General features: G+C 40.5%; 1 protein-coding gene across 1 annotated transcript in view; it reads left to right on the forward strand.

Moving 5' to 3' along the window:
• NUP205 (nucleoporin 205) overlaps positions 1–24,187 on the forward strand; it is a 51,996-nt gene that overhangs the window by 12,083 nt on the left and 15,726 nt on the right. Inside the window, exons 11-30 of the mRNA XM_084810146.1 lie at positions 1,765–1,915; positions 3,201–3,406; positions 3,824–4,006; positions 5,568–5,618; positions 6,481–6,690; positions 9,068–9,167; positions 10,127–10,264; positions 10,571–10,760; positions 11,550–11,670; positions 12,800–12,881; positions 13,439–13,603; positions 14,034–14,158; positions 14,894–15,008; positions 15,784–15,933; positions 17,449–17,523; positions 18,267–18,424; positions 19,373–19,453; positions 21,476–21,667; positions 22,671–22,941; positions 23,358–23,456. Of these exons, the coding sequence (XP_084666272.1) occupies positions 1,765–1,915; positions 3,201–3,406; positions 3,824–4,006; positions 5,568–5,618; positions 6,481–6,690; positions 9,068–9,167; positions 10,127–10,264; positions 10,571–10,760; positions 11,550–11,670; positions 12,800–12,881; positions 13,439–13,603; positions 14,034–14,158; positions 14,894–15,008; positions 15,784–15,933; positions 17,449–17,523; positions 18,267–18,424; positions 19,373–19,453; positions 21,476–21,667; positions 22,671–22,941; positions 23,358–23,456 (2,863 nt within the window). The remainder of the gene's footprint in view (positions 1–1,764; positions 1,916–3,200; positions 3,407–3,823; positions 4,007–5,567; positions 5,619–6,480; positions 6,691–9,067; positions 9,168–10,126; positions 10,265–10,570; positions 10,761–11,549; positions 11,671–12,799; positions 12,882–13,438; positions 13,604–14,033; positions 14,159–14,893; positions 15,009–15,783; positions 15,934–17,448; positions 17,524–18,266; positions 18,425–19,372; positions 19,454–21,475; positions 21,668–22,670; positions 22,942–23,357; positions 23,457–24,187) is intronic.

The raw sequence follows: 24,187 nt of genomic DNA on the forward strand, positions 1-24,187 counted from the left end.
GGATAACAATACTGACTTGCCTTAAAGGGCAATTGTAAGGATTACTTTGAACAAAACTATAAAAATGTAGAGATGTGAAGGCCAGGAAAAAAAATGGAATAATTTGGGGAAAAAATGTTTTTTTCGGTTTTTTCCAAGGACTGGTTTTTTTTCCCCCCCAAAATTGAGCATCTTTGGATTATTAAATATTTTATTTCTTTTAGAATTTAAGACAAAGTATTTATATATTGTTACCCAGCTTTTACTCCCCCCACAAATGATTTCTAAAAACTATGTAATAAGAACATTTTTATAGAAAGACTAGAGATGCAAAATGTCTGGAAATAATGAAGCTATGGGGAAAAAGTTTTTTTAATTCTCTCTATAAGATTCCCAGCATAGTTATTTCTTGCATTGCTTACTAAAAATTATTGATCTAAAGTATATTTTACTAATAGACATTTATGCTCATTTTCCCAACATATGACTAGAGTCACCATTGTGCATTCTTGACAGTAAATGTGCATTCTTACAGTTTGGGTTTTGTTCTATAATGTAGTTCTAATCTATTCTGACAATAATTACAAATGTACTAACTGAGTTTACTTTTAAAAGTTTTAAAATTTAACAATAATTTTATGAGCTAACTAAGTCATACATAAATTAACTTTAGGAACAGAAAGGCTGTTTCATGTTCCTAAAGCAGCCCTTCCCAACCTGGTGCCTTCCAGATGTTTTGGATGACAGTGTCCAGCATTCATGACCATTGGCCATGCTGTCGGAGGCTGATGGGAGCTGAAGTCCACAATATCTGGAGGGCACCAGGTTGGGGAAGGCTGTCTTAAGGCAACAATGTGACTGTAGATCCGTAAAGTGTGCTAAAAAAAAAATATATTGTTTATTTTTCTACTTCCCCCCAAATTCCCATTTTTTTCCACATATACAAAAAATGGGGGGAAATCATTTTTCTTCCATGGCCTCAACATTTCCAGAAATTTTACATCTCTATATAGATGTGAAGAATTTTTTATTATTGCCTTACAAATTTAATTAAAATTACCTTTTCCAAGTGACCACACCTAGGAGTGCAATCCAGCCAAAGTTCAATGGGACTTTAAAAGTTCTCATTTCAATGGGCAAGGTAAGCACATACATAACAGAGCAATCCTTTGAGGAAAGGAGGTACCACTGCTTCCAAAGCCCTGGAATGCTTGCTTCAGCTAGCATGAAGGTAGAAGGTATAGCTAGAAGGTATGGAGGGTAGCTAGAGGGAAAATAAATATGCAATCTCCAGGGATGGAGTATTTTCCCTCCTTTGTTGGGGGCGTGTAGGGCAGCAGAGAGGCTTTGGATGTGCAGGATCTACGATCTCCCCGCATCAGAGCAGCAATGGAGGAACGGTGGCGTGAGGAAGCCTCTGGGGGCAGACTTCAATCTCGGCTTATGGAAAGATAGATCTGCAGCATTCTGTGGCATCCTGGGACACCCGCCCACTGACCACAGAATTATGCCCTAAATCTTTCCATTTGAAATTAATGAGGCCTAATGTTGGCTGGATCATTGCATTATTATCTTGTGGGGAAAAGTCTGTTCAACCACTATCAGTTTTGAGAAAATTAAGCTTGATTTATGTTGATGGTTGATAACTATTTAAGCTGACTATATACCTGTGCTACTAACAGGTTATTTTATAACTTTAAGTTTTGGGGTCTTTGGGTTTTTGAAAGATATTCTTTCCTAGGTGAATGTTTATACTTCAGTAAAATGCAACTTTTTGTGTTACAGGTTGTTTTATCTAAATTCGTTAGACAAATGGGAGACCTCCTTCCCTCCACAATATACATTCCTTATCTGAAAATGCTCCGAGGATTGGCCAATGGGCCTCAGTGTTCTCATTACTGCTTTACTTTACTAAAGGGCAATGGCAGCAGTCATGGTAAGAAGTATGCCCCATAAAGGCCAAACATGTCGACGTTTTAATTCACATTCACTGCAAACTTGTAGTAGTGGAACCTTCAATACTAATGTTTTACTTGGCAAGGCAGCCTGCCTTCAAACCAAGAAGGATGTAAAACCTTTGATTCAAGCTTTCTCTGTTTTATTATGCTGTGATGACTCATGTTTCTTTGTTCATTAGTGAATTTCTAATTGATGTTTGCATGTCTACTATAGCTTGCTACTGTGTGTGAAAGTTCAATGAAGTTATTTTTTTAATCAATATTTCTTATGCTGTTCAGCTCTTGATCGCAAAATTAATCTTTAGATTATTTAGTTCAAATTGTTAACATACATCTGGGCTTTTTATTAGCATGGGGAATCACATTTAATATAAACAAGTGGGACCTGCAACAAAATGTTGCAGCATGGAGTATTCCTGTGCAGGCAGGCAGCCATGCTCTTTTCTAGAATATTCTGTTTCATTCCACCCTCTTGGGTTTTCCAGTTTTTTTCCAAGCGGTTATTTAGCATTCTGTGGTCCTTGAGCAGCCTCAGTCCTCACTAAGCTATTTTTGGGTTTTCTATCCCCTCACCCAATTTTTTTTTCCTGAAGACTTCTTGTATTCTTTCAAACCTGCTAATACCTTTGTTGTGCATGGATTGTGCTGTTTTGGCTACATAAGCATCTGAACTTTCAGAGTAGTTTATAATATTGGTATATAGGTTTGCTGATGTTTTACAGATAACATACAGTAAAAATGTATGAGCATAAGGACATTTGTATGGAGAAAGTGGATAAGTTTTCCCCTTTCTCTCATAATACTAGAACCCAGAGTCATCCCATGAAACTGGATGGTAGGAGATTCAGGACAGATAAAAGGAAATACTATTTCAAACAGCACATAGTTAAACTATGGGATTTGTTACCACAAGATGTAGCGATGGCCACCAATTTGGATGGCTCTAAAAGGGGATTAGACAAATTAATGGAGGACAAGGCTATCAATGGTGACTAGTTCAGATGCTTCTATATTACTTCCAGTACTGGAGGCAGTATTCCTTTGTGTATATCAGCTGCCGGGGAACATGAGTGGGAGGGTGCTATTGCACTCATGTCCTATATGTCAGCTTCTCATGGGCTACTGTGTGAACAGAATGCTGGATTACATAGGCTTTTGGCCTGATCCAGCATGGCTCTTCTTATATTAGTTTAAGACAAGCTTTCCTTTCATCTGTTGGCTCAATTAACAGAATCTATAATCTTGCATATTTTTTTCTTCCAGCTGAAAACATCCAAGGAGCAGGTGGCAGTCCTGTCTCCTGGGAACATTTCTTCCACTCTTTGATGCTGTACCATGAACACTTACGGAAAGATTTGCCCAGTGCAGATAGCATTCAGTATCGTCATCTTCCTCTCAGAGGCATCACTCAAAAAGAACAAGATGGATTGATTGCCTTTCTGCAGCTTACAAAAACTATAGTGAAGTGGGTAGGTAGACCTTCCCTTCGATGCAGTCAGGGTTCCAGCTTATCCACTATTCAGTAACCTCTGAAATATTTGGCCTGGGGTAAATGTAAAAGTAATTAAGTTGGTTTTAAAAACCTAGTACATTTTAAATTAAAAGCCAGATATGCCAGAGTGAAAACTGAGAGAAGTTATATACTAGGAAAATATAGCCATAGATCCAGTTTAGCTGAAGTTAATCTTGATTGGGAGAAAGGTAGAAAGTTAGAAAAATATTACACTGCTGGATATTTAATCTTAGAATAACTGCCATCATAACTGAAAGGCGGCCAAGAAATATTTTAAATAAATAAATATTTTGATTTTGCTTGACATAATTTACATTGCTTAGATTTTGCTTGAATCATCAGAGGTCAGTTATGCCCTTTCTGTCCTTTGTAGAGTGAAAATGCTCGCTTGGCTCTTTGTGAACACCCTCAATGGGCACCAGTGGTTATCATTTTGGGACTTCTGCAATGTAGCATCCATCCCATTTTGAAAGCAGAATTATTAGAGACTCTCTCAGCCTTTGGGAAATCTCCTGAAATTGCTGCTTCATTATGGCAGTCATTGGAGTATACACAGGTAACTGTTTCCATGATCATTTAGCCCTGTAGTGTCAGCATACACACAGAATTGTGTTGTTTTAGCAAACTGTGCTTGTAAATATTTGAAATGTATGCCTTTTCCCAAGTTCTATTTTATTAAAATGTTGCATTGTTCTTAGCTTACTTGAAAATGAGACTGACTAGTGCACAAAGCTTATTATATGTACTTAGCATTCTTTCCATATTTGGAATGTTGACCTATAATGTCAACAGCTGAAACAGACTGAGAAAGTGGTTTCTGTGTAGACTGTTGAGTCCCCAGTTGTCCTGCTGTCTATGTTGCATTATTTGCTGCTGTATTATAAAACCCTACTAGCAGATCCTGAATAATGCTAGGAGGAGAGAGAAATGCCTAATTTTTTGGAGGGATGGGAAGGGTGAAATTGATTGCGTTTGTGCAGCTTATAAAAACCGTAGTGAAGGGTAGAATATGTGTCTTCAAGTGAAGACAGCAGACCACATGTTCTGTCAGCAAAACCTTGCTTCCTATGAAGGAGGTCAAGTGTAGATGTATTGGCTCCCAGTCCCTTAACCATGGTTTAGAGAGCAGGAACCCCTTCCCCATAGCCAGGGGTGGGGAATGTATTGCCCTTCAGATGTTTTTGGATTGCAACTCCCATCAGCCTCAGCCATCAAAGTCAATGGTGAAGGATGATGGGAGTTCCACAGGGAGGGCCACACTTTCCCCTTCCCTGCCATAGCCCATCCTTACTTGTGCAAATCCCTCCCATGCTTTAATTGCCAGTATTAGCCATGGTTAGTTATTGGGCCAGTTTGCACATAACAGCCGATAGGCTAAACAACCATGTGCTGTGTGGGACAAGTGGGAGAAAGTTGTTGTGCTGCCTGTGTCATGCCTGCCACTTCTGCTTTTACTTAGCAACCACAAGCAGCTCCTTCATAGATTGCTGCGCATGATGTCCAAACCCAGACCTCTAGATTGTTTAGGGGCTAAAACAACCCAGCAGCTGACCTAACAAGCCATGAGTTAACCACTGGGTTGTTTAGCCCCTAAACAACCCAACAGTCCAGGTTCAGACCTCGCCCTCAGCAACCTATGATGGAGCCGCTCATGGGTTGCTGAATAAAAGCAGAAGTGGTGGGCGCACTGCAGGTAGCACACCTGCTCTCGCAATGCTTGTGCACGACAGCCTGTGGGTTGTTTAATCCATGAGCTGTCATTACGTGTGAACCAGGTCATTATGTCTGTGCAGTGTGTCTGTTTGCATACTAAATGGGAAAACTTGGGAAGAGGCAACATGTGACCCAATCCTGTAATCATGGTTAAGGAATTGGAATCGTGACATCTACATCAGCTTGCAGTTCTCTCCTGGAATGGAGGTTTATTCAGGTACTGGGTTAAAGGTTTATGGGTTAGAAAATTGTTCTGTCTTTCAGGAGCAATAATGATAACATTTCATGTGGACAGGAGCTTTTAAAAAGGGTGCGTGATATAAACAGCATAGTTTATATTTTTGCTGCCATGTTCTTTGGATAATTGTGAAAAAGCCTGTACTATCTCTTGTATTTTTTGGAAGATACTGCAAACTGTAAGAACTCCAGGCCAAAGACAAGCCATTGGCATTGAGGTAAATTCTGTCTTCACTTAGCCACATGGTTATATAAAGTGGGAAGCTGCAGGACTGATACTGTTTTTGAGTATATAGTAGTCATATGTATATATGCCTTTCTAAAAAAATAAAATTGAAATGTTAACAAAAGTCAAAACAACAGAAATCCTTATGATAAAACTGCATAAATAACAATTATAGATAATATCAATAGATAGTAAGCACAATCCAACTAAAGCTAGTTGTGACTAACAGTGCGATCCTATGCTGTTTTTGGAATGCCTAAGCCCATTGAAACCAATGAACTTAGGTGTGCCTGACTCTGCACCCTATTGACAGCAATGGAACCTAAGTGAGTTAGTTGTGACTAACCTGTTTAATTGATTACAGTTTCACTTCGGCACAGCTAGCTTCTGCTGGATTGGGGCCATAGACAGTAAAACAGAATGGCTAGTTTAAAAATTTTCCAAAATTTCCAAGTCCCTCCTTTTTTCATGTAGGCAAACATAATTGAACATTTGCAAGTTTTATTAATAGAAGACATTCCAAAGGACATAAGCTGTCACAGAGATAGCACCTCTCTTTATATCCACAGATGTTGCCCACTCCCTTGGAGTGGGCATTTGGAGCAGGTCTCCCTTTCTGACTGATAGATAGATAGATAGGCAGGCTTTTGGAAAAATAGGAAGAAATACTAGTGTGAGGCAGTGTATGTGGGAGTGAAAAATGAGAATATCACAATTATGTTCTTTAAAAAACCTTCATAGTTCTGTAGATTTATTTTACTATGGTGATGTAATACATAACACTTTTAAGTGTTTCTGTTTCTTAGAAGCTGTTTGTTTGGTTTTAAATACATTTTTCTAATGTTCTTGGCAAGGTTGAATTGAATGAGATTGAATCCCGGTGCGAGGAGTATCCTTTAACTCGTGCCTTCTGCCAGCTCATTAGCACACTGGTAGAGAGTTCATTTCCTTCTAACCTGGGTGCCGGGTTGCGTCCCCCGGGCTTTGACCCCTATCTGCAATTTTTGAGAGACTCTGTGTTTCTTCGGTTCCGTACAAGGGCCTACCGGAGAGCTGCTGAAAAGGTCAGTTTTGCTTGTTCATTCCATTTATACTGTTAAATAATTTCTACAAATGGGATTTGTTTAAATTATGTAATGCTTTGCTATTTTTTTTTTAAAGGCCTAAGGATGCAATCCTATGCATGTTTAGACAGAAAAAAGGCCTACAACTCCCATGCTAGGACTTGTAGGCCTTTTTTCTGTCTAAACAAGCATAGGATTGCATGTTAATACTAGTAAAGCTGAACTTAACTAGTGTCTGGGTTGTACGCCCTCTAACTTTGCATTACAAGGGTGCTTCTATGCTTAGGAATTAGAAGATGTGATGCTTCAGAAAGGCTATAGATCAGTGATAGAATATATGTTTTGCACACAAGGAGGTCTCAGTTTCAGTCCCTGGCATTTCCCAGTGGGGCTGGGAAAGACTGGAGAGCTACTGTCAGGCAGTGTAGACCATACTGAGCTAGATGGGCCAGTGGTCCTTCTGACTCAAGGCAGCTTTTTGTAATACTAAAAGTGGAAGCAGAGGTTTGAGACTTCTGTTATTTTAGCCCTTAAAGTAAAGCTGCTGTTAACTGACATACCTTCCAATGCCAAAGAAGGGTTACTATTCAGACATTTTAGTTTAGCGTGTAATGTCTTTGTAGCTTAAATTAATAAACTCTGATTCTGATCCAGACTATTTTTGTGCACAAATGGAGCTCTTGCACATACAGGGGCTTTTCTCTTGAGTGCAATGCTGAGGCCAGGATGGGAAAAGCTATATGTGCATCCCCATTTTTTGTGCAGAGCTGTTCTGACATTGCAGTGATTAGAAAAGCCTGTTCTTGCCAGGAGCTTCACATATGCATGGAGAAGCTCTGGATTGGGTTGGTTGATTTAGGGATCTAAACAAAACCTGAAATTCTTCTACTCAAGTTTTCCCCCTGAAAACATTTATGCTTAAGCCCCCATTACCATGATTATCATATGCCAGGAACAAGTGTGAACAAGGTGCCCTGTGAGTAGTTGCCCAAATCAACAAATATCTAGGACAATAATACCTGAGCTTCAAAAGAACTGATAGTGTGTCGTGCTGCAACATGACATGATTTGTTGCTCTTTTTTAATGTCCTGCATCTGCTACTAGTAATTTTCATTGCATAATCCAGAGTCCTAATGTTTGGTGATGCGGAAGAATTTTTCTTATTTACTGTCTTCGTATGATTCATAATTATATAAATGTCAGCCTGTAATCTGAATCACTAAATCTCCTTGAACTAAATGGGACTTAATTCTAAGTAGACATGCATAGAATGTTAGCCAGTGGTTTTTTTCTAAACTAGAAAGCCACAAATGCCTTTCCTTTTAGGGAAATTGCTGCAAGCCCTTGATCATTTTAGGCTAAAGGTCTGTACCCACTTACCTGGGAGTAAGCCCCATTGAACTCAGTAGGGTTTGCTTCTGAGTAGACACGTATATCTGTACTTTCTTAGCACTATTATGACCTCTTTTGAAATGGGGTGACCAGAGTTACTTGCAGTGTTCTAAACAGGGGTGCATCATAGACATATAATGGCATTATAGTTGCTGTTTTATTTTCAGTATATTGTGTAATTTTAAAGAGACAAACCTGTCCTAAAGACCTTTATATTTATATAGATATAGGGCTATGTGTGTGGTAGAGCAGTTCCTGGACTGTACCACTGCAGGCTTCAGGTGGGGCATTATCTGCTTGAGAGAAAAATCCTTTCACATCCAAACCTTCCATGTTGTGGGTGGGGATCAGTTTCACCCTCTTCTTGACATCCTATTTTTCTGTGTGCAGGGAGTTTTCATTTTGTGAGGAGGTGGTGAGTACATCTAGACATTAACCTGCAACCTGAAGTCATACAGTCCAGAAATAACATTGCCATTTGTTTCTCCTTAATGTGTAAACTTCCTCGTAGCATGATTTTGCTGAATTTTTGCAGTATGAAAGGTAGTGTGAATGGCCATCTGCCAGGGATGATGTAGTCGCATTCTGCATTGTAGTTCCTGCACCGAGCAGGGAGTTGGACTAGATGACCTCAAGATTCCTTCCAATTCTAAAATTCTATGATATTATGGTGACAAATCAAAGAAATTAATACGTACGAAGTAATAAGCATTATTGGGCATTACATGTATAGAATGTGATTGTAGTTTGATGTGTGTTGTATTATTTCAGTTCGCAGTGCATTTTTATTTCTGTTTCAGATGGAGTTTATACTGTAAAGCTACAGTCTTCCTTTGATGGAAGTATTTCCATCAACAGAAGGTCTCCTTCTGTTGGAGGAAGGGAACCTTTGGATCTAACTCAATTAATTTGTTCAACTTGTGTAACTTTTTATTGATTTATTTTACTGTATGAACAGTATTTTCTGTGTGGTTTTCTTAACAGTGGGAAGTAGCAGAAGCAGTTCTGGAGGTTTTTTACAAATTGCTCAGAGATTATGAACCTCAACTTGAAGATTTTGTGGACCAATATGTAGAGTTACAAGGTATGATATTTCCTGCTCTGTATTAGCTCAATTTTTGTATCTTGCTTGGGGAAGGAGGCAGAGTGATGTCCAGCATTACTGCCCCTTTTGTCAGTGCCTGAAGCTGATCCTTGGGAGCCAGTCAGAAAATCTTTTGCTGCTACTATTACTATTTAATATGTATTTAAATTCAACAATATGGTAAACGCTCTACATAACATGATCAGGGAACACCGTGGTTCTGCCAGATTTCCATACATATTACGTGGATAGAAGAGGGTGGGGAGAGGGCAGTGCTGATAAGTGAGTATCAGGGCAGTTTTAGGAGAGACTCATATAGCAACGGAATTGTAGTTACAATGCGGTAAGGAGGTTCAAAAGAAGTTTCCCAGAGACAGTATTTGGGGGGACTTGGGGAGGATGTGGCGTAGTATAGGGAGATGCATGGAAGGAAAAGATTAAAAATGACCCTGAGCAGAGCACTGGGAGAGAGGGCTACATAAGGGGAAGTGAGAGTATATTTGGTCAGAGGAAGAGAGCTTTAAAAGTAAGGGCTAGAAATCTGAAGTTGATGCAGTGGGTGAACCCAGTGCAGAGACTTATGCACATGGATAATGCACTCCAGAATGGTGCAGGAGAAAGGTAAGAGAGTGTAAAGAGATAATCTGACTGTGTTTAAGGAGAGAAGTGATGCTAGGAGGGAAAGCCAGTAAGGAGGCATTGACAGTAATCTACATAAGAGGCAGTCGGAGGAGAGACGTGTTCTTAGGCATAGACACAGAAAGTGATTTAAAAGTACTAAAATGGAAAAAGCAGCTCAGTTTTGCAATTGTCTGGATGTTAGTATTGGAGGAGGAGAAACATGGAGGCAAAAATCACTGCCTCTCTTTAGATTTCCTAGGGAATAAGACAATGAAAGTTTTTCCTTGGCAGACTGTTGTGCTGATAAATGATACTTAATTGTGATTTTCATTTTCCAGGAGAAGAAATTATAGCTTATAAACCACCTGGATTTAATCTAATGTATCATCTATTAAATGAGTCCCCAATGTTGGAACTCTGTCTTAGCTTGCTGGAAGAAGGGGTTAAGCAGCTAGATACCTATGCGCCTTTCCCTGGTATGTAGCAGTTTATATTTTTTTAATTAAAAATCAACACTCTTTTAAAATCACCTTATTATGGAACTTCTTTGGGTAATGGACTGTATTCATTCTATTGAATTTCACTGCAGGGCAAGCTGCCTAAATAAAATTAAATAAAAGTTGACAGCTCTTGAGGGTTTTATTTTTTGGTAGAAATACTGATTTATTGTGGCTCCATCAGTGTACATGTATAAATTGACTGCAGGTTATTCCCCCCACCCCCGCGTGTTCTAGATATGGAATTGTGCTCCATTGCTCTGATTTATTTATTTCCTTCTATAGGAAAGAAGCATTTAGAGAAAGCAGTGCAGTATTGCCTTGGGCTGCTCAATCTGACTCTACAGAAAGAGAACCTTTTCATGGACTTCTTAAGAGAGAGCCATCTCTCCCTGATTGTTACATCACTAGAACAGCTGCTGCAAGGAATCAACCCTCGGACTAAAAAGGCAGACCATGTGGTGAATATTGCCAGGTAGGCCGAATACATTTAGAAAGACAGGAGTGGCTCTAAAGGTGATAGCGTTGTGTCCCTGCTGAGAGGTTCCCACAGTACGCCTTGCTGCTCACACAGATCCGCACTATTCAGCTGACTGTAGAAATAGAATAGAATAATACCTCTTTACTGTAGGGTTGGATCTTACATTTGTCTCTCAGATTCTCATGAATCTTTTTTGAATCAGTACAGTGTTTCTGAATCAAAAGATTTTTGAGTTCATTTATTTCACATGCTAAAGGGTTAATTATAGTTCTACTCATTTGCGCATCATGTGAGATGTAGAAATCAGGACTTAAGAGACCATTGGAGATGATGCTCCGTGCATCATCTCAGTGGTGCATTGTGCTCCTCTTCAGGATACTTTATTCTATTCTTCCTTCTCCTGGTTTTCCATTCCCAACATGACCTCGAACAGTCAGGGTTCCATGCCCGCTGAGCATACTCGGTCCTCGTTAAGCTATTTGTGAGGTCCCCCTTCCCAGCTTTTTTCTAAAGATTTTGGTTGTACTTCTGCAAACCTTTGGGGTTGCCTCAAGCCTTCTGATAGCTCCCTCTTGTGCATGCATGGTACAGTTTGGGCTATATAAGAAATAGCATGCCAGGGAATGATAATTTAAAATCCTGTTTACATGTCTAATCTACATATACTTACATATTTTAGGCTCTTAAGACTAATTTTTATGAAGTGTTATTAAGACTTCTTCCCCCCACTTCCCTGTCATTTCTAGTCGGATAGCAATTGCTGTAATGTCTTTGTCATTAAAGGTACCTTTATCATGGCAATACCAATCCTGAACTGGCTTTCGAAAGCTCCAAGATCCTATGTTGTATTTCTTGCAATGCTAACATTCAGGTCAAACTGATTGGAGACTTTACGCAAGATCAGGTAACTGATGTTGTTGTTTCATACAACAGAGAAGATCGATGATGTAGTCATTTAACAGCAAATAACTTTACTGTTAAGATGCTTGGATTTATTTTTGTAAGGTTATGAAATGTGTGGATATTCTCTCATACATATGCATAAGCATGAAAGCAGGATGCAGGAGGCTAGGGTTTTTCTTCCAACCAGCTCCTACCATCACATCCGACTTCCCCTTGCCCACAGTTATCTCATGCAGCGTGGGAGGGGCTTATTGCAAACAAGAAGCGGGCCTTCAGCATCCTTCTCCAACCTGATGCCCTCCAGAAGCTTTAGACTACAACACCCAGGATTCCTAACCATTGGCTGTGCTGAGTCGAAGTCCACACATCTGGAGGGCACCACGTTGGGGAAGGCTAGCCAACAGCAAACATCTCTGTTCCCCCTTTTTTGGCTTTGGGACTGCACGGCTAGTACTAAAACCGGGCCAGTAAGACTGGGAGAAGTGTTTTCACTTTCCTTACAAATTATTTATCAATTAAATTGGTACCCACCTTTGTGGGGGCGATGGGGAAGAGTTCAGAGTTGCTTACATATAGTTCTCAGGCAGGGGCGGTGTCAGTGATTGGCATTGTTGGGCACCTGCTGAGGCCCCTATCCCTGAAAGGGGCCCAGTCAACACTTGGAGCCTCCTGACCCCTCCTTGCTGTGACTATTAGTTCATTTGCCTGAATGCAAGTCGTGACAGGGGTGAGGAGGCAGAGCAGCATCCTTCATTGGGTTTGCGTTCTCCCTCTGGGCAGTTGTATAGATTGGGTCCACAGGAAGAGTGCAAGTGAATGGGCAGTAGAGACAGAAGCAAGGGATAGGTGGAAGCATTCAGGTAGGGGCCTACTGAGGGTATCTTGACCAAGGGCCCCCCAAAACCTGGATCTGGCACTGTTCTCAAGAGATCTCCCATCAGGTGGGTAATCAAGGTACTGATTCATGTACCTTCAAACCATTCTCTGGACCTCCTTACAAACTGATTTATAATCTTTGTTGGAGGGTGGAGGGCAGTTTTTGGGATGCTTATATATTTTGCTTTAAATCAGTGTGTCATCTCTTAATACCTCACTATCTTCTTATTCCTGTCCTTTGGTTATAAATCCAGAGTACCAGCCAGAAATTAATGGCTGGGTTTGTGGAATGTTTGGACAAAGAAACTGCAGAAGAAATAATTAATCCTGATGAAGGTATGACAGTAGTCCATTTTAATTTTACATAAAAATTAGATGCTATATTATTAAAAAATAAAATCAGGGAGCCTCATGTGACATTTGCAGAACACAAAGCCATTTTATTCAATCATTTTCGACAGAACATGATCATGTCCTATAACTGGATTCAGAGTCTTGTGCCATTTTTATTTTGTTTTGGTTAATTTTACATTTTGAGCAAAACTGTAAACACAGCCTACCAAAATGCAGAGCTAATCTGTAAATTAGTTTTAAATATAATTCTATAAATATTACTGGTCCACATTTTAATGTGGGTGGACTGGCAATTTTACAGCTGATAAGTATTAGGGCCACATTGTCGATGTGACACTCTGAAATACGTTTATAAAAGCTTCCCTACCTGATTGCCTAGATGTATCACCATAGATGATTACGAGCTTATTGTGAACCTAAAAATTGTTGTGCATTGTCATAAATCCTGTATGATTCTATTAACAGCAATTGTGTATTAATTCAGTGAACACTTTATGAAAAGCCCACTTGTGTTATCGTTGTGTATTTTTGGTTGCAAGAACTTGAAGCTGAAAGGAAGCAGGCCCCAGTCTATCATGAAACAAGGATTAACATCCTGAACCTTCTCATCACTTCACTGGAGTGCAGCCCACCCAATCTTGCACTGTATCTCCTGGGTTATGAATTCAAGAAGCCTGTCAGCACCACAAACTTGCAGGACCCAGGTACATGGCTGAAGATGCTCTGGGGATGGGTTGGTGGTGTTTGGATATTACCATTACTCACTAGTTGGAAAGAATCACCCCAGAATCATCCCAGAAGTATTTTTGTCCAGTATAGTATTGTACAACCATTTTCATGGTCAGTAGACAGAACAAAATGGTTTAAGTGCCGTTAAATTATCTTTTAAAATTAATGAGCCATATTGATATTATGGTCATATAAACCATCAGTGAACAATTAGATCCCTCTCATACTCCACCTTTGATAAAATTCAACATTAAATTAGTTTTATTATGAAAGTAAATTATTTGCCATTTTTATGTGCAGTGAGCCTTTAAAATAAGGCAAAATGTGGTTTCCATTTGCCATATGAATTGCTCCTTATTATGGCATATATTTTGTTTATCTAAACAAGAATCTTGTATCTTTAAGGTGTGTTGGGTTGTCCTCGAACTTGCCTTCATGCTATTTTGAACATTCTGGAAAATGGTACTGAAACAAGGTCTGGTCCCACAGCAGTCCAGGAATCTCCTCATCTAGCAGAGTTGTGTTATCAGGTATACAAGATATTTTCTTTTTGGGAAAAGCTAAAATGGAATATTTCACATAAAACCAAATAACCTTTCAGTTTCTAGGAAATTGTATTTTGTTTAATAGTACTGCTTTGATACTTAAAAAAATACTTAACAGTGCAATCCTATGCATGCCTACTTAGAGGTACGTCTTATTCAGTGGGGTTTACTTCTAGGTAAGTGTGTATAACACACACCTCCAGCCCATCGGGATTCCCCATCTGATCTGCAAGCTGCTCCTGCTGTTATCTCTGATCAGTGATAGGAGAAAAGAGATTTTTAAAGGCCTGTGCAAGTATCTTCTGCAAGAGGGTATTTTGAGCTGCCCTTTGCGGGATGAAAGCTGTGTTGCCGTGGGGCTTATTCCTAAGTAGACATGCATAGAATGGGGCTGTATTTTGTATGCTTGGTGAAGAAATGACCAAATTGGTAAAAATTAAATCCAGCCCTGCCCACTTCGCTGGGGCCACTGAGGCCCCAAGATCCTTCCCAAATTTGAATTCAGTCCCTAGCCTGAAAAAAGGTTTGTCTCCCCTGGTGTATATGATTGCAGCCGAAACTAACTTTTTCAGAACAGAGCTTCTGCATGTGGTTTATTCAACTTACTGAACAGATTTGAGTTAAGCTCAAATATATTGCCTAATATTTTCCTTTTGACCTAGTATTCTTTGTAGGCCTGTAAAAGGAAGCTAAAATCTGGATTCTCTTCTGATTAAATAGGTGATCTATCAATTGTGTGCATGCTCAGACACCTCAGGCCCAACTATGAGATATTTGAGGACCAGCCAGGATTTCTTATTCTCTCAGTTGCAGCATTTACCATTTTCTTTCAAAGGTAAGACTTGAAATACTTTCTCAAAAACCTAACATTTTTTGCTCAGTTCTCATTTGTTGCTTGGAAAAGCAGCAAACATCTTTGTCTACTTGAAGTAAAAAAGCTTATTTGTCAGAATCCTGGAAGCCTTGTCATGGCAGGGAGACACCACATTTTCCTTAGAGCTACTTTGTCTGGTTCTGTTTTTTCCAATTAGATGATTGATCTCCATGTTAGGGGTGGGAGAATTTATAGTTTGAAACATGTCCGTGGAGGTACCTCTTTTTCAGGGTGTTACGGTTGGTTGCACCATATGGAAACCTATTTCATACGAACAACTTCCTATGAAGAGCAATGCCAGTGTCCATATGTTTTCAAGCAACAACTGTGCTACTATGTAACGATGGCCTGGTTTGCACATGAAGGCCAATTCCTGGGTTGTTTAACCAAGGAATTGGCATGGCTGCACAGGAGTGAGCGAGTGTGGTGGTCGCCACTTCCATTTTCAGTCAACATCCCAGGGACGTTGTGTGATGTCCAAACCTGGAACCTCTGGATTGTCTCTGGGTTAAACAACCCAGAGTTAACCCAACAATTGCCCATGCTTTGTTGTTGGGTTAACTCTGAGTTGTTTAACCCATAAACAGCCCAGGCTTTCCAGATGTCCTGTAACAACCCAGGAATTGGCTGTGACATGGATCTATAAGTCTGAATGGGAAGGGTAGGTTTTTTTTCTCTGAAGTGTGTGTATTATTTTGCTATGCAGTGCCATTCTTGCCCTGTCTTCTCTATTCAGAGCATGAGATTCCAGCCTTGAACCAGATGTCATGGCTAATGAAGACTGCATCTATAGAACTGCGAGTTACTTCATTGAACCGCCAGCGTTCTCACACACAGAGACCCTTGCACCTCCTTCTGGATGATGTGCCGGTCAAATCTTATTTAGGTAAAGGAATTTGGCAGGGCAGTCATGAGAATCAAGACAGTTGATATCAAAAGCCCTTGCTCCTTACCTGAATTACTTTCCACTTTCATATCCAATTGTTCTAATTCTTACCTCACATTTCATAGTGTTTTTGGTATTAAGCTTGATGTTACATTCTTAGGGGTGAAGGATGCAGGCCACTACTTCTGTTAATGGGGAGCAACGTGCTTTCTCTTCTGTTCTCACATGTTAACAGTTCTCAACTGTTCCAATCAGTGCAGACCTCTGTAATCATGGTCAGGGATTATTTATATTTATTTAATATGCAAATGTATATACTGCTTTCCACAAAGCTATCAAAGTGGTGAACATACAATGTCATTGCCACTAAAATATAACAATAAAACCCATCAATAAAGCAATACAATAAAACTCTGTACTGCTGTGTATCGCAGACTATATCTGGCTGGGTCACACCTCAGGGAAAGTCTGTGTGAAGAGATGGATCTTAAGACACCTAAATGACAAAACTGTGGGTGCCTGTCTATTGACAATTGGTAATGTGTTACAGAGGGTGGGTGCTTTGACACTAAATGCTTTGCTGCAAGTGTTCCTGAGGTATTTACAGTATTTTAAATTAAGAGTTAGCACTCCATTTTTTCCTACTGGTGGAACAAATAGCAACATGACTGCATTGTTAACCTTTCTAGCATAAAGTTACAGTTGGATGGAACCTGCCACTACCAACTTGTAATTAGTTTGGATATACCAGAGGGATTTCTGAATGTCCAGTGGACATCCCAAAAACCATTGCAGAGTCTAAATAGTTACAGGTTGGCCTAGGCTCTCCCACATGTGGTGACAGACTGCAATCCTACCTGGTCAAGATGAAGCCTCGCCACCACTTCAGAAATCCTTGTAGAAAGTAGCACTGAGGAGGATCTTATCCCTGTCATGCAGGTTACATCCTGATACTCACCGTGCATGCGTGAGCTTCTCAACATCATGTGGCATGTGCTGTTGAGTTCAAGTTGTTATCAAAGCCGCAGTTCATTCTGTATCACTTTTTCGTAGGGTTGTTGCAAATAGAGCCCCAAACCCTTTCATGTTGTTACATAACAGTATTACTAATGACAGTTGATGAACCAATAATGTGATGTTGAGACTTGACACTCGTCCCAGTGATAGAAGGCAGATACAATGACATAATAATGCTAAAATTAAAAGCTGAACTAAAATCATCCTATCAGTAATACAGTGTAATCTTGATACCTCATAGCACTTGAAAGGCTACCTAATTATGTCACATGAAATAAATGAGTACAACCTTAAAATCACCCTCCCTGCATTTCTTGGGCTGTATTTTCCTAGGGTTGTATGCAATCTTAGTCCTACTTAGAGTAGACTCATTGAAATGAATGGGACTTAAGTTAGACTAACATTGGATACAACCCCTAGAAAGCAGCATTTCGATGTTACTTTTTTAATTGATTGCTAAACTTGATTTTGTTGAATTTTTTTTTTCAATTCTTTCAGCTGATGGTGAAGGAGGGATAGAAGATGAAACTCGGTCTGTTAGTGGGTTTCTTCACTTTGATACCGCTTCCAAAGGTAAGTCTCGTGGAGGCTGGGATTATTCAGATTCTCATCTAGAGTAGGGAGACCAGTCACCTAAAAGCGCTATTGCAACATGAACTGTAGTCTACATCCTGCCTTTGCTTTTGTATATAGTAATTGGGAAATTCAGAAATTGGTGCAAAATACTACAATCCAGCTTAATTAATGTAACTGTAAGCTAATTGCTCCTTGCTAAGACAATGTTTTTGTCTCTAGTACACATCTGTATATTTAAAACACAGCCCTTCATCACTTGAGATTCTGGGGTTGTGTACAATGTAAACAATTATTTTAAAACCTAATACAATATAGTATAGTCAATGGGCATGATCCAGAAACTGATGTACTAGTTTTGGGTAGGGCTGTTTTGCCTTCAGCATCTCTCCATACTGCTTTTTACACTCCTCAAACAAAGCTTATATGTTCAGCTAGCTCCTAGAGGAGAAATAAGCCCAACAAACACCAATACACTGTGCTATGTTATGTGCGTAGTAGTATCTTGCTGAGGCTATATAGGTTCAAGATCCGACTACAAAGAGACACACTTGTCTGCATCTGACATCTCAGATTTGAACACTTTGCCCTTTTATATAGAAATTAAGGAAAATACTAGGAACCAAGTTTGGAATAATTGTAAAAAGAAAGCTCTTAATCATGAAGCCTGTTCCATTATATCTTCAGAGTGCAATTGAACTCTGATCCCTCTAATTTTTTGGTATTTCTTCTTCCCTCCTCAGTACGCAGGAAAATCTTGAGCATCCTTGATTCAATTGACTTCAGTCAAGAGATTCCAGAACCTTTACAGCTGGATTTTTTTGATCGTGCTCAAATTGAGCAGGTCATTGCCAACTGTGAGAACAGGAGTGCACGCGGGCCAGTTATCTGCAATGTCAAGGTGATCTCTTTTCAGAAACTGTGTTGTATCTGATACACAAAGGGATTTTAAGGGGACAATCCAGCCATAGTTATGCATGTTCATGTCACTTTTTAAAAATAAAGATACTGCATTGAATTCAGTGGGCCAGGTCACGCATCACCGCCTGCAAGCCACTCCTGGTTTCTGTAAATAACCTGATCAGCGCGATTGGACGTTGTGAGCGTGACATCCAAACCTGTACTGCTGGGTTGTTTAGGGGCTAAGTAGTCAGGCAGTTAACCAACAAGAAACCATGGCTCGTAGGCAATGCACATCCCCATGAATCGTGGGTTAAATAACCCACAATTTGCCACTGTGACGTGCAAACTGGGTTAGTATCTTAGGGTAGTTTCCATCTTCATCCTTCCACTACCAGAATGGATACCACTGGCAGTTCCAATTCCTCTTCACCCCTGCAGTCCCCCCCACACACCTTGCAAATCTGCTTTGAAGGGTTTAGAGACTCTCAGAGCAGATTTTGGGGATGTGCAAAGGGCTGGGATGGGGAAGAGGGAAAGGGAAACAAGTGAAATCTGTGCATGTAACTCTGGATTTAACCCTTAAAAGAAAAGCTGACTTTCCAAGCTTTATATTGTACTTTTGGTGGCTAGCTTCATGGGGGCATTTGGGTTGAACTGGGATAAAAATGAAATTGTAAAGTAAATAAGAAATGGATGAAGTAAAATGGAGAGAGAATCCCTCAGGATTAAGACAAATTGCTAACATAGGGTTGTTCCAGACGTAGTCATACTTGAAGTAGAGCCATTGAAATCAGTGGGACTTGAGGTAGTCATAATTATGACTAAGTCTAGATCCAGCCCATGTTATTAGATTCACAGTTGTCTTTAAACACTGGGAAGATCTAGATAAAATATTAGTTGCACACCAAAAGACAGGAACTCTCCCCCCTCCTTTCTTCAATTCTAGCATCTTCACAAAGTTTTGATTGCTGAAGTTAATGCTCTGCAAGGAATGGCAGCCCTTGGACAGAGGCCTTTACTTATGGAGGTAAGCCCAAACAAAATATGTAGGATTTGTCAATCTTGAAAAGGGGTGCATAGATTATTCCACTGATTATTAGTAATTTTGAGAAGATCTTTATGGAATTACTTCATTTATATAGTACCTCTCAATGTATATATACTTGCAGATAAATTCTTTACAATACTTCATTTTATTTTTTGCCTTAGCGATGCTCTGAAGTAGGTTACACTAAGGGTTCTTGCCTTGCCTAAGGCCACTGAATGAGTATGATACTGATTTCATGATGGGGCATAGGGTCACTTCTAGGGAACAGTGAGTTTGAGAAATCTAAGACTGCAATCCAAAGGGATGCATAGACACCCAGTTTCTTCTACAGTTTCTCTCTTATCAGTTGTCCTCCAAAAACTCAAGAAAGCAGTATGGAATGTTTTCTATGGGGGAGCAACACATATTTCTCTGGTGAGACTTCTGTTAAGCAACTCCTGCGCAAAATCCCTAAGTGGCTTTTGATGTGCACATACCCCACTTGTTAGTAGGCAAAGGATTTAATATCAGAATAACTTTCTCAATCTTTTTTTAGATATGCCCTTTGTAACCTTAGCTTTAAAAAAAGCCCTTTAGCCTTAATTTAGGAGAGGGACAGGGGGAGTGCGACCTTGTTGATTCTCCTGGACCTCTCAGCGACTTTTGATACCACCAACCTGGTACCCTTCTGGATAGGTTGTCTGGGTTGGGAGTTGGAGGCACTGCACTGCAGTGGTTCCGCTCCTACTTGGATGGCCGATTCCAGAAGGTGGTGCTGGGGGATTATTGCTCTGTGCCATGGCAATTGTGCCATGGGGTTCCACAGGGCTCTATTTTATCTCCTATGCTGTTTAACATCTACATGAAACCGCTGGGGGAGGTTATCCGGAGGTGTGGGCTGAGGTGCCATCAATATGCGGATGACACCCAGCTCTGCCTCTCTTTCTCATCAAAACCAGGTGAGGCAGTGGCTGTTCTGAATCAGTGCCTGGGCACAGTAATGGACTGGATGAGGGCCAATAAACTGAAACTCAGTCCAGACAAGACGGAGGTACTGTTAGTGGGTGGTTCGTCTGCCTGGCTAGGTGATATTCAACCTGTTCTGGAGGGGGTTGCACTCCCCCTAAAGGATCATGTTCGTAGTTTGGGGGTGCTCTTGGATCCAGAACTGTCACTTGAGGCACAGGTGAACTCAGTGGCACTGAGCACTTTTTATCAGCTTAGGCTGGTATACCAACTATGCCCTTATCTGGACAGAGATAGCCTAGCTACAGTTATCCATGCTCTGATAACCTCTCGTCTGGGTTACTGCAATGCATTATACATGGGGCTGCCTTTGAAAATGGTCCAGAAACTTCAGCTGGTCCAAAATAGGGCAGCAAGATTGTTAACAGGGACTGGCCTGCGAGCTCATATTACGCCAGTACTTTTTCAGCTGCACTGGCTGCCAGTCCATTTCCGGGCCTGATTCAAAATGCTGGTATTAACATTCAAAGCCCTTAACGGCTTGGGGCCAGGTTACCTGAAGGATCGCCTCCTCCCATATGTGCCTGCCCGGACCTTAAGATCATCCTCAGCGGCCCTTCTCCATGAGCCCCTGCCAAAGGAAGTGAGGTGGATGGCTACTAGGAGGAGGGGTTTTTCTACTGTGGCACCCCGGCTGTGGAATGAGCTCCCTGGCGAGGTTCGCCTGGCACCTACATTGTATTCCTTTCGGTGCCAGGTGAAGACGTTTTTATTTTCCCAGGTATTTTAGCATTTTAGCTTTCTAGACTTTTAGCTTTGCTGTTTTAAATCTGTATTTTAAATTCCTGCACTGCTGATAGGTTTTATTGTGGTTGTATTGTTATATTGTGGTTTTAATGTTCTATATATTTTAAATTGTTTTATTGTGTGCCGTTTGGTTTTAATTTTTGTGAACTGCCCAGAGAGCTTGGGCTATTGGGTGGTATAGAAAATAAATAAATAAATTTTTCTTTCTTGTTAGGAGCTAATGAGATTTCTTTTTATATGACTGTCCAGGAGATCAATACAATTCTCCAATATGTTGTAGAACGGAACAAACTTCTTCAGTGTCTCTATGCAAAGCGACATGCACTTGAGTCCTGGAGGCAGCTGGTAGAAATCATATTAACTGCCTGCCCACAGGATCTCATACAACCTGAAGACAGACAGCTTATTATCCGTGATCTGTTACAAGACTTGCATGACAAGGTAAACTCCTTGAAATATATTAGGTTAGTGTATTCTAGAGGTGCGGAACTAGTTTAGGATGGAGGGGCCAGATGACCAACCCACCCAGCCCTCGGCAGGATGCCCATCAGTGCGCATGGCAAACCTGGCTCTGCTGCACATGGTCTTTCCTCCAGCTGGCACATCAGTCAGGGCAGCCTCACCTGCCCCGTGCCTTCCCCCCAGCAGGGAGGACATGGCGCAGGTGAAGCTATCAGGGAGAGGAATCTCTGCTGTCTCCACTGATCATCGATAACAGAGAAGATTCCCCTCCGTGCCGCTCCCCCTCCCAGTGATCGGAGGTAAGAGCGAGGATTCGCCTCTGTTAGCCTCCAGGGGTGAGGCTTTGGGAATGGGCCTTGCTTGAGGTCCTGTAGGCCAGAGGTTCCCCGTTCCTGTGTATTACCTTGACTGTAAGAAAAAAAAATTGGTATGGGCATCTCCTTGGTATTAAAAAGTAAATAAATAATGAAAAGTATTGGTTTGCATTCAGTTGCTATTTACCAGCAAAACTTTCCACCAAAATCTAAATATTGTGTTTCACCTATGCCACTTACATGAATTTTGTCCCAGGTGTTTCCCAAAATCAAATTGCCAAACTATTTTTAAAACTTGCCCAAGCAGCTATGGATGTGCTGTATGTGTTTCTTAGTTGCTATCACTGTACTTTCTGGATTCAAAATACAGAGTAGGTGAGGTTGGGAAGGAGTTGTTTGTTACTGTAGCACACCCACCTCGTGCTTGAGACTCATTTGTCTTATAAGAGCCTTCAGAGTGAACATTTTTTGTGAACCGCCCAGAGAGCTTCGGCTATTGGGCGGTATAGAAATGAAATGAAATAAATAAATAAATAAATAAATACTCATCTTATTTAAATATGACATTCTAGTTACAGTAATTTGCATCAGGGAGGGCTATAAAACTTATACAGACATGTGTCATTAGTATGTCCCAGAAGATTGACTCTTCCTTTTGTTTCCTTTAGATTTTGAATGATAATGCAGCTCAGGAGTTAATGCCTGTGGTGGCAGGAGCCGTGTTTACTCTGACCACCCATCTAAGCCAATCTGTGCGAACAGAGCAAAAAGAGCCATTTGCTGTCCCTGTACCTGGACACTCCCAGTTTGTCTTGATGTTGGATGGTTCTTTCACAACCCCACCAGGTTCTGAAGGCATGGTAGTGGGATTTGCTTCCATTGGAGACTCCTCTTTACATATCATATTGAAAAAAATTCTGGATTTTATTCTGAAAACAGGTAATGTTAAATGCATAAATCAATGTTCCCCTTATTGGAAAGGAATACTATACAAGCCCATATAGGGCTGGGCTTCCTTTTGTTTTATTTCATTGTGCCAATGTGTTATACTTAAAATATACAGTAAAGTTTACTTAACATCATGAAAGCAGTAGAAGGAAGTATGTGGCCTGTAGCAACAGAAATAACATGCAGTGGCTGTATCTTACTCATAATGACCTTCCACAGGGACATAATTTTCATAACTTGGAAGCAGTTCAGTGATGCATGCTCCAGCTTACATGGAAACAGTGTTTTTGCATTATAAAAGCCAATGTTCTGGAACTAAATTCAGACTTGAAGTGGTTGATAACAGAAGAATGATGTAACTGTGGTGACCTGTTCCTCATTAGAAATACCCTTTTTTGTCTGAGCAGGTGGTGGGTTCCAGCGAGTAAGAACGCACCTGTATGGATCACTGCTCTATTACTTACAGATTGCGCAGAGACCAGATGAACCAGACACCCTAGAAGCAGGTAGAAAAGGATAATTTTTAGTGATGATACAAGTGTAATGTATCTCTCGTATCAACTGTTGTGAAATGGTGTTGCCAATGGCTGCAGTGATGTTAAAATTCTTAAACTAAAGATTTCACCCCTCATATGACGCACTGCCCATTCTCCATCAGCAGTAATACTACCCCATTCTTTACTGCCACTATCTTCAGGCTCCTCCAAAGCCCTTATTTACCCAGAGCTGGTTGGTATGTTTTTTCCCCTTCCCTGAGTCAGTCTATGTTTTCATTTATGGCCATACATACAGTGACCAAAAACATGAATAAAATGGTCGCTTCTTTATCACGAGCACATTTTCATTGAAAGCATCTTGTGTCCTTTCACTGATGTAAATCATCCTTCAGAAGTGTGTGTTTCAGGTTCAACTGAGGAGGTTTCAGTTCATATTTTTTTCTAAATAAGGTTCCTTGTTGTACTTTTACTTGTATATTCTGGCTATAATGCTTCCCCCATACACACTCACATGGATATATATGTACTAGTAAGCATACACAGTTTAGCACGAGTTAGAGCAGCCCTTTGTTTGATATGGCAAAGCAGGCAAGAAAGGTTGTGCAGTTGTCAGACTGAGGCACATTTTGCCACCTTGTCTGAGTGAAGCCACAGCCTCTGATAACCCCAGGCACGGCCTCTACCTTGGTGCACCCCGTAGTCCACTGAGGGAAACGTCTGTCCACTCCATTCTTCTGAGG

Source organism: Heloderma suspectum, chromosome 7, assembly GCF_057233095.1.
Source record: "Heloderma suspectum isolate Gila_16-S chromosome 7, 16-S_ref, whole genome shotgun sequence".
Lineage (NCBI taxonomy): Eukaryota > Metazoa > Chordata > Lepidosauria > Squamata > Helodermatidae > Heloderma > Heloderma suspectum.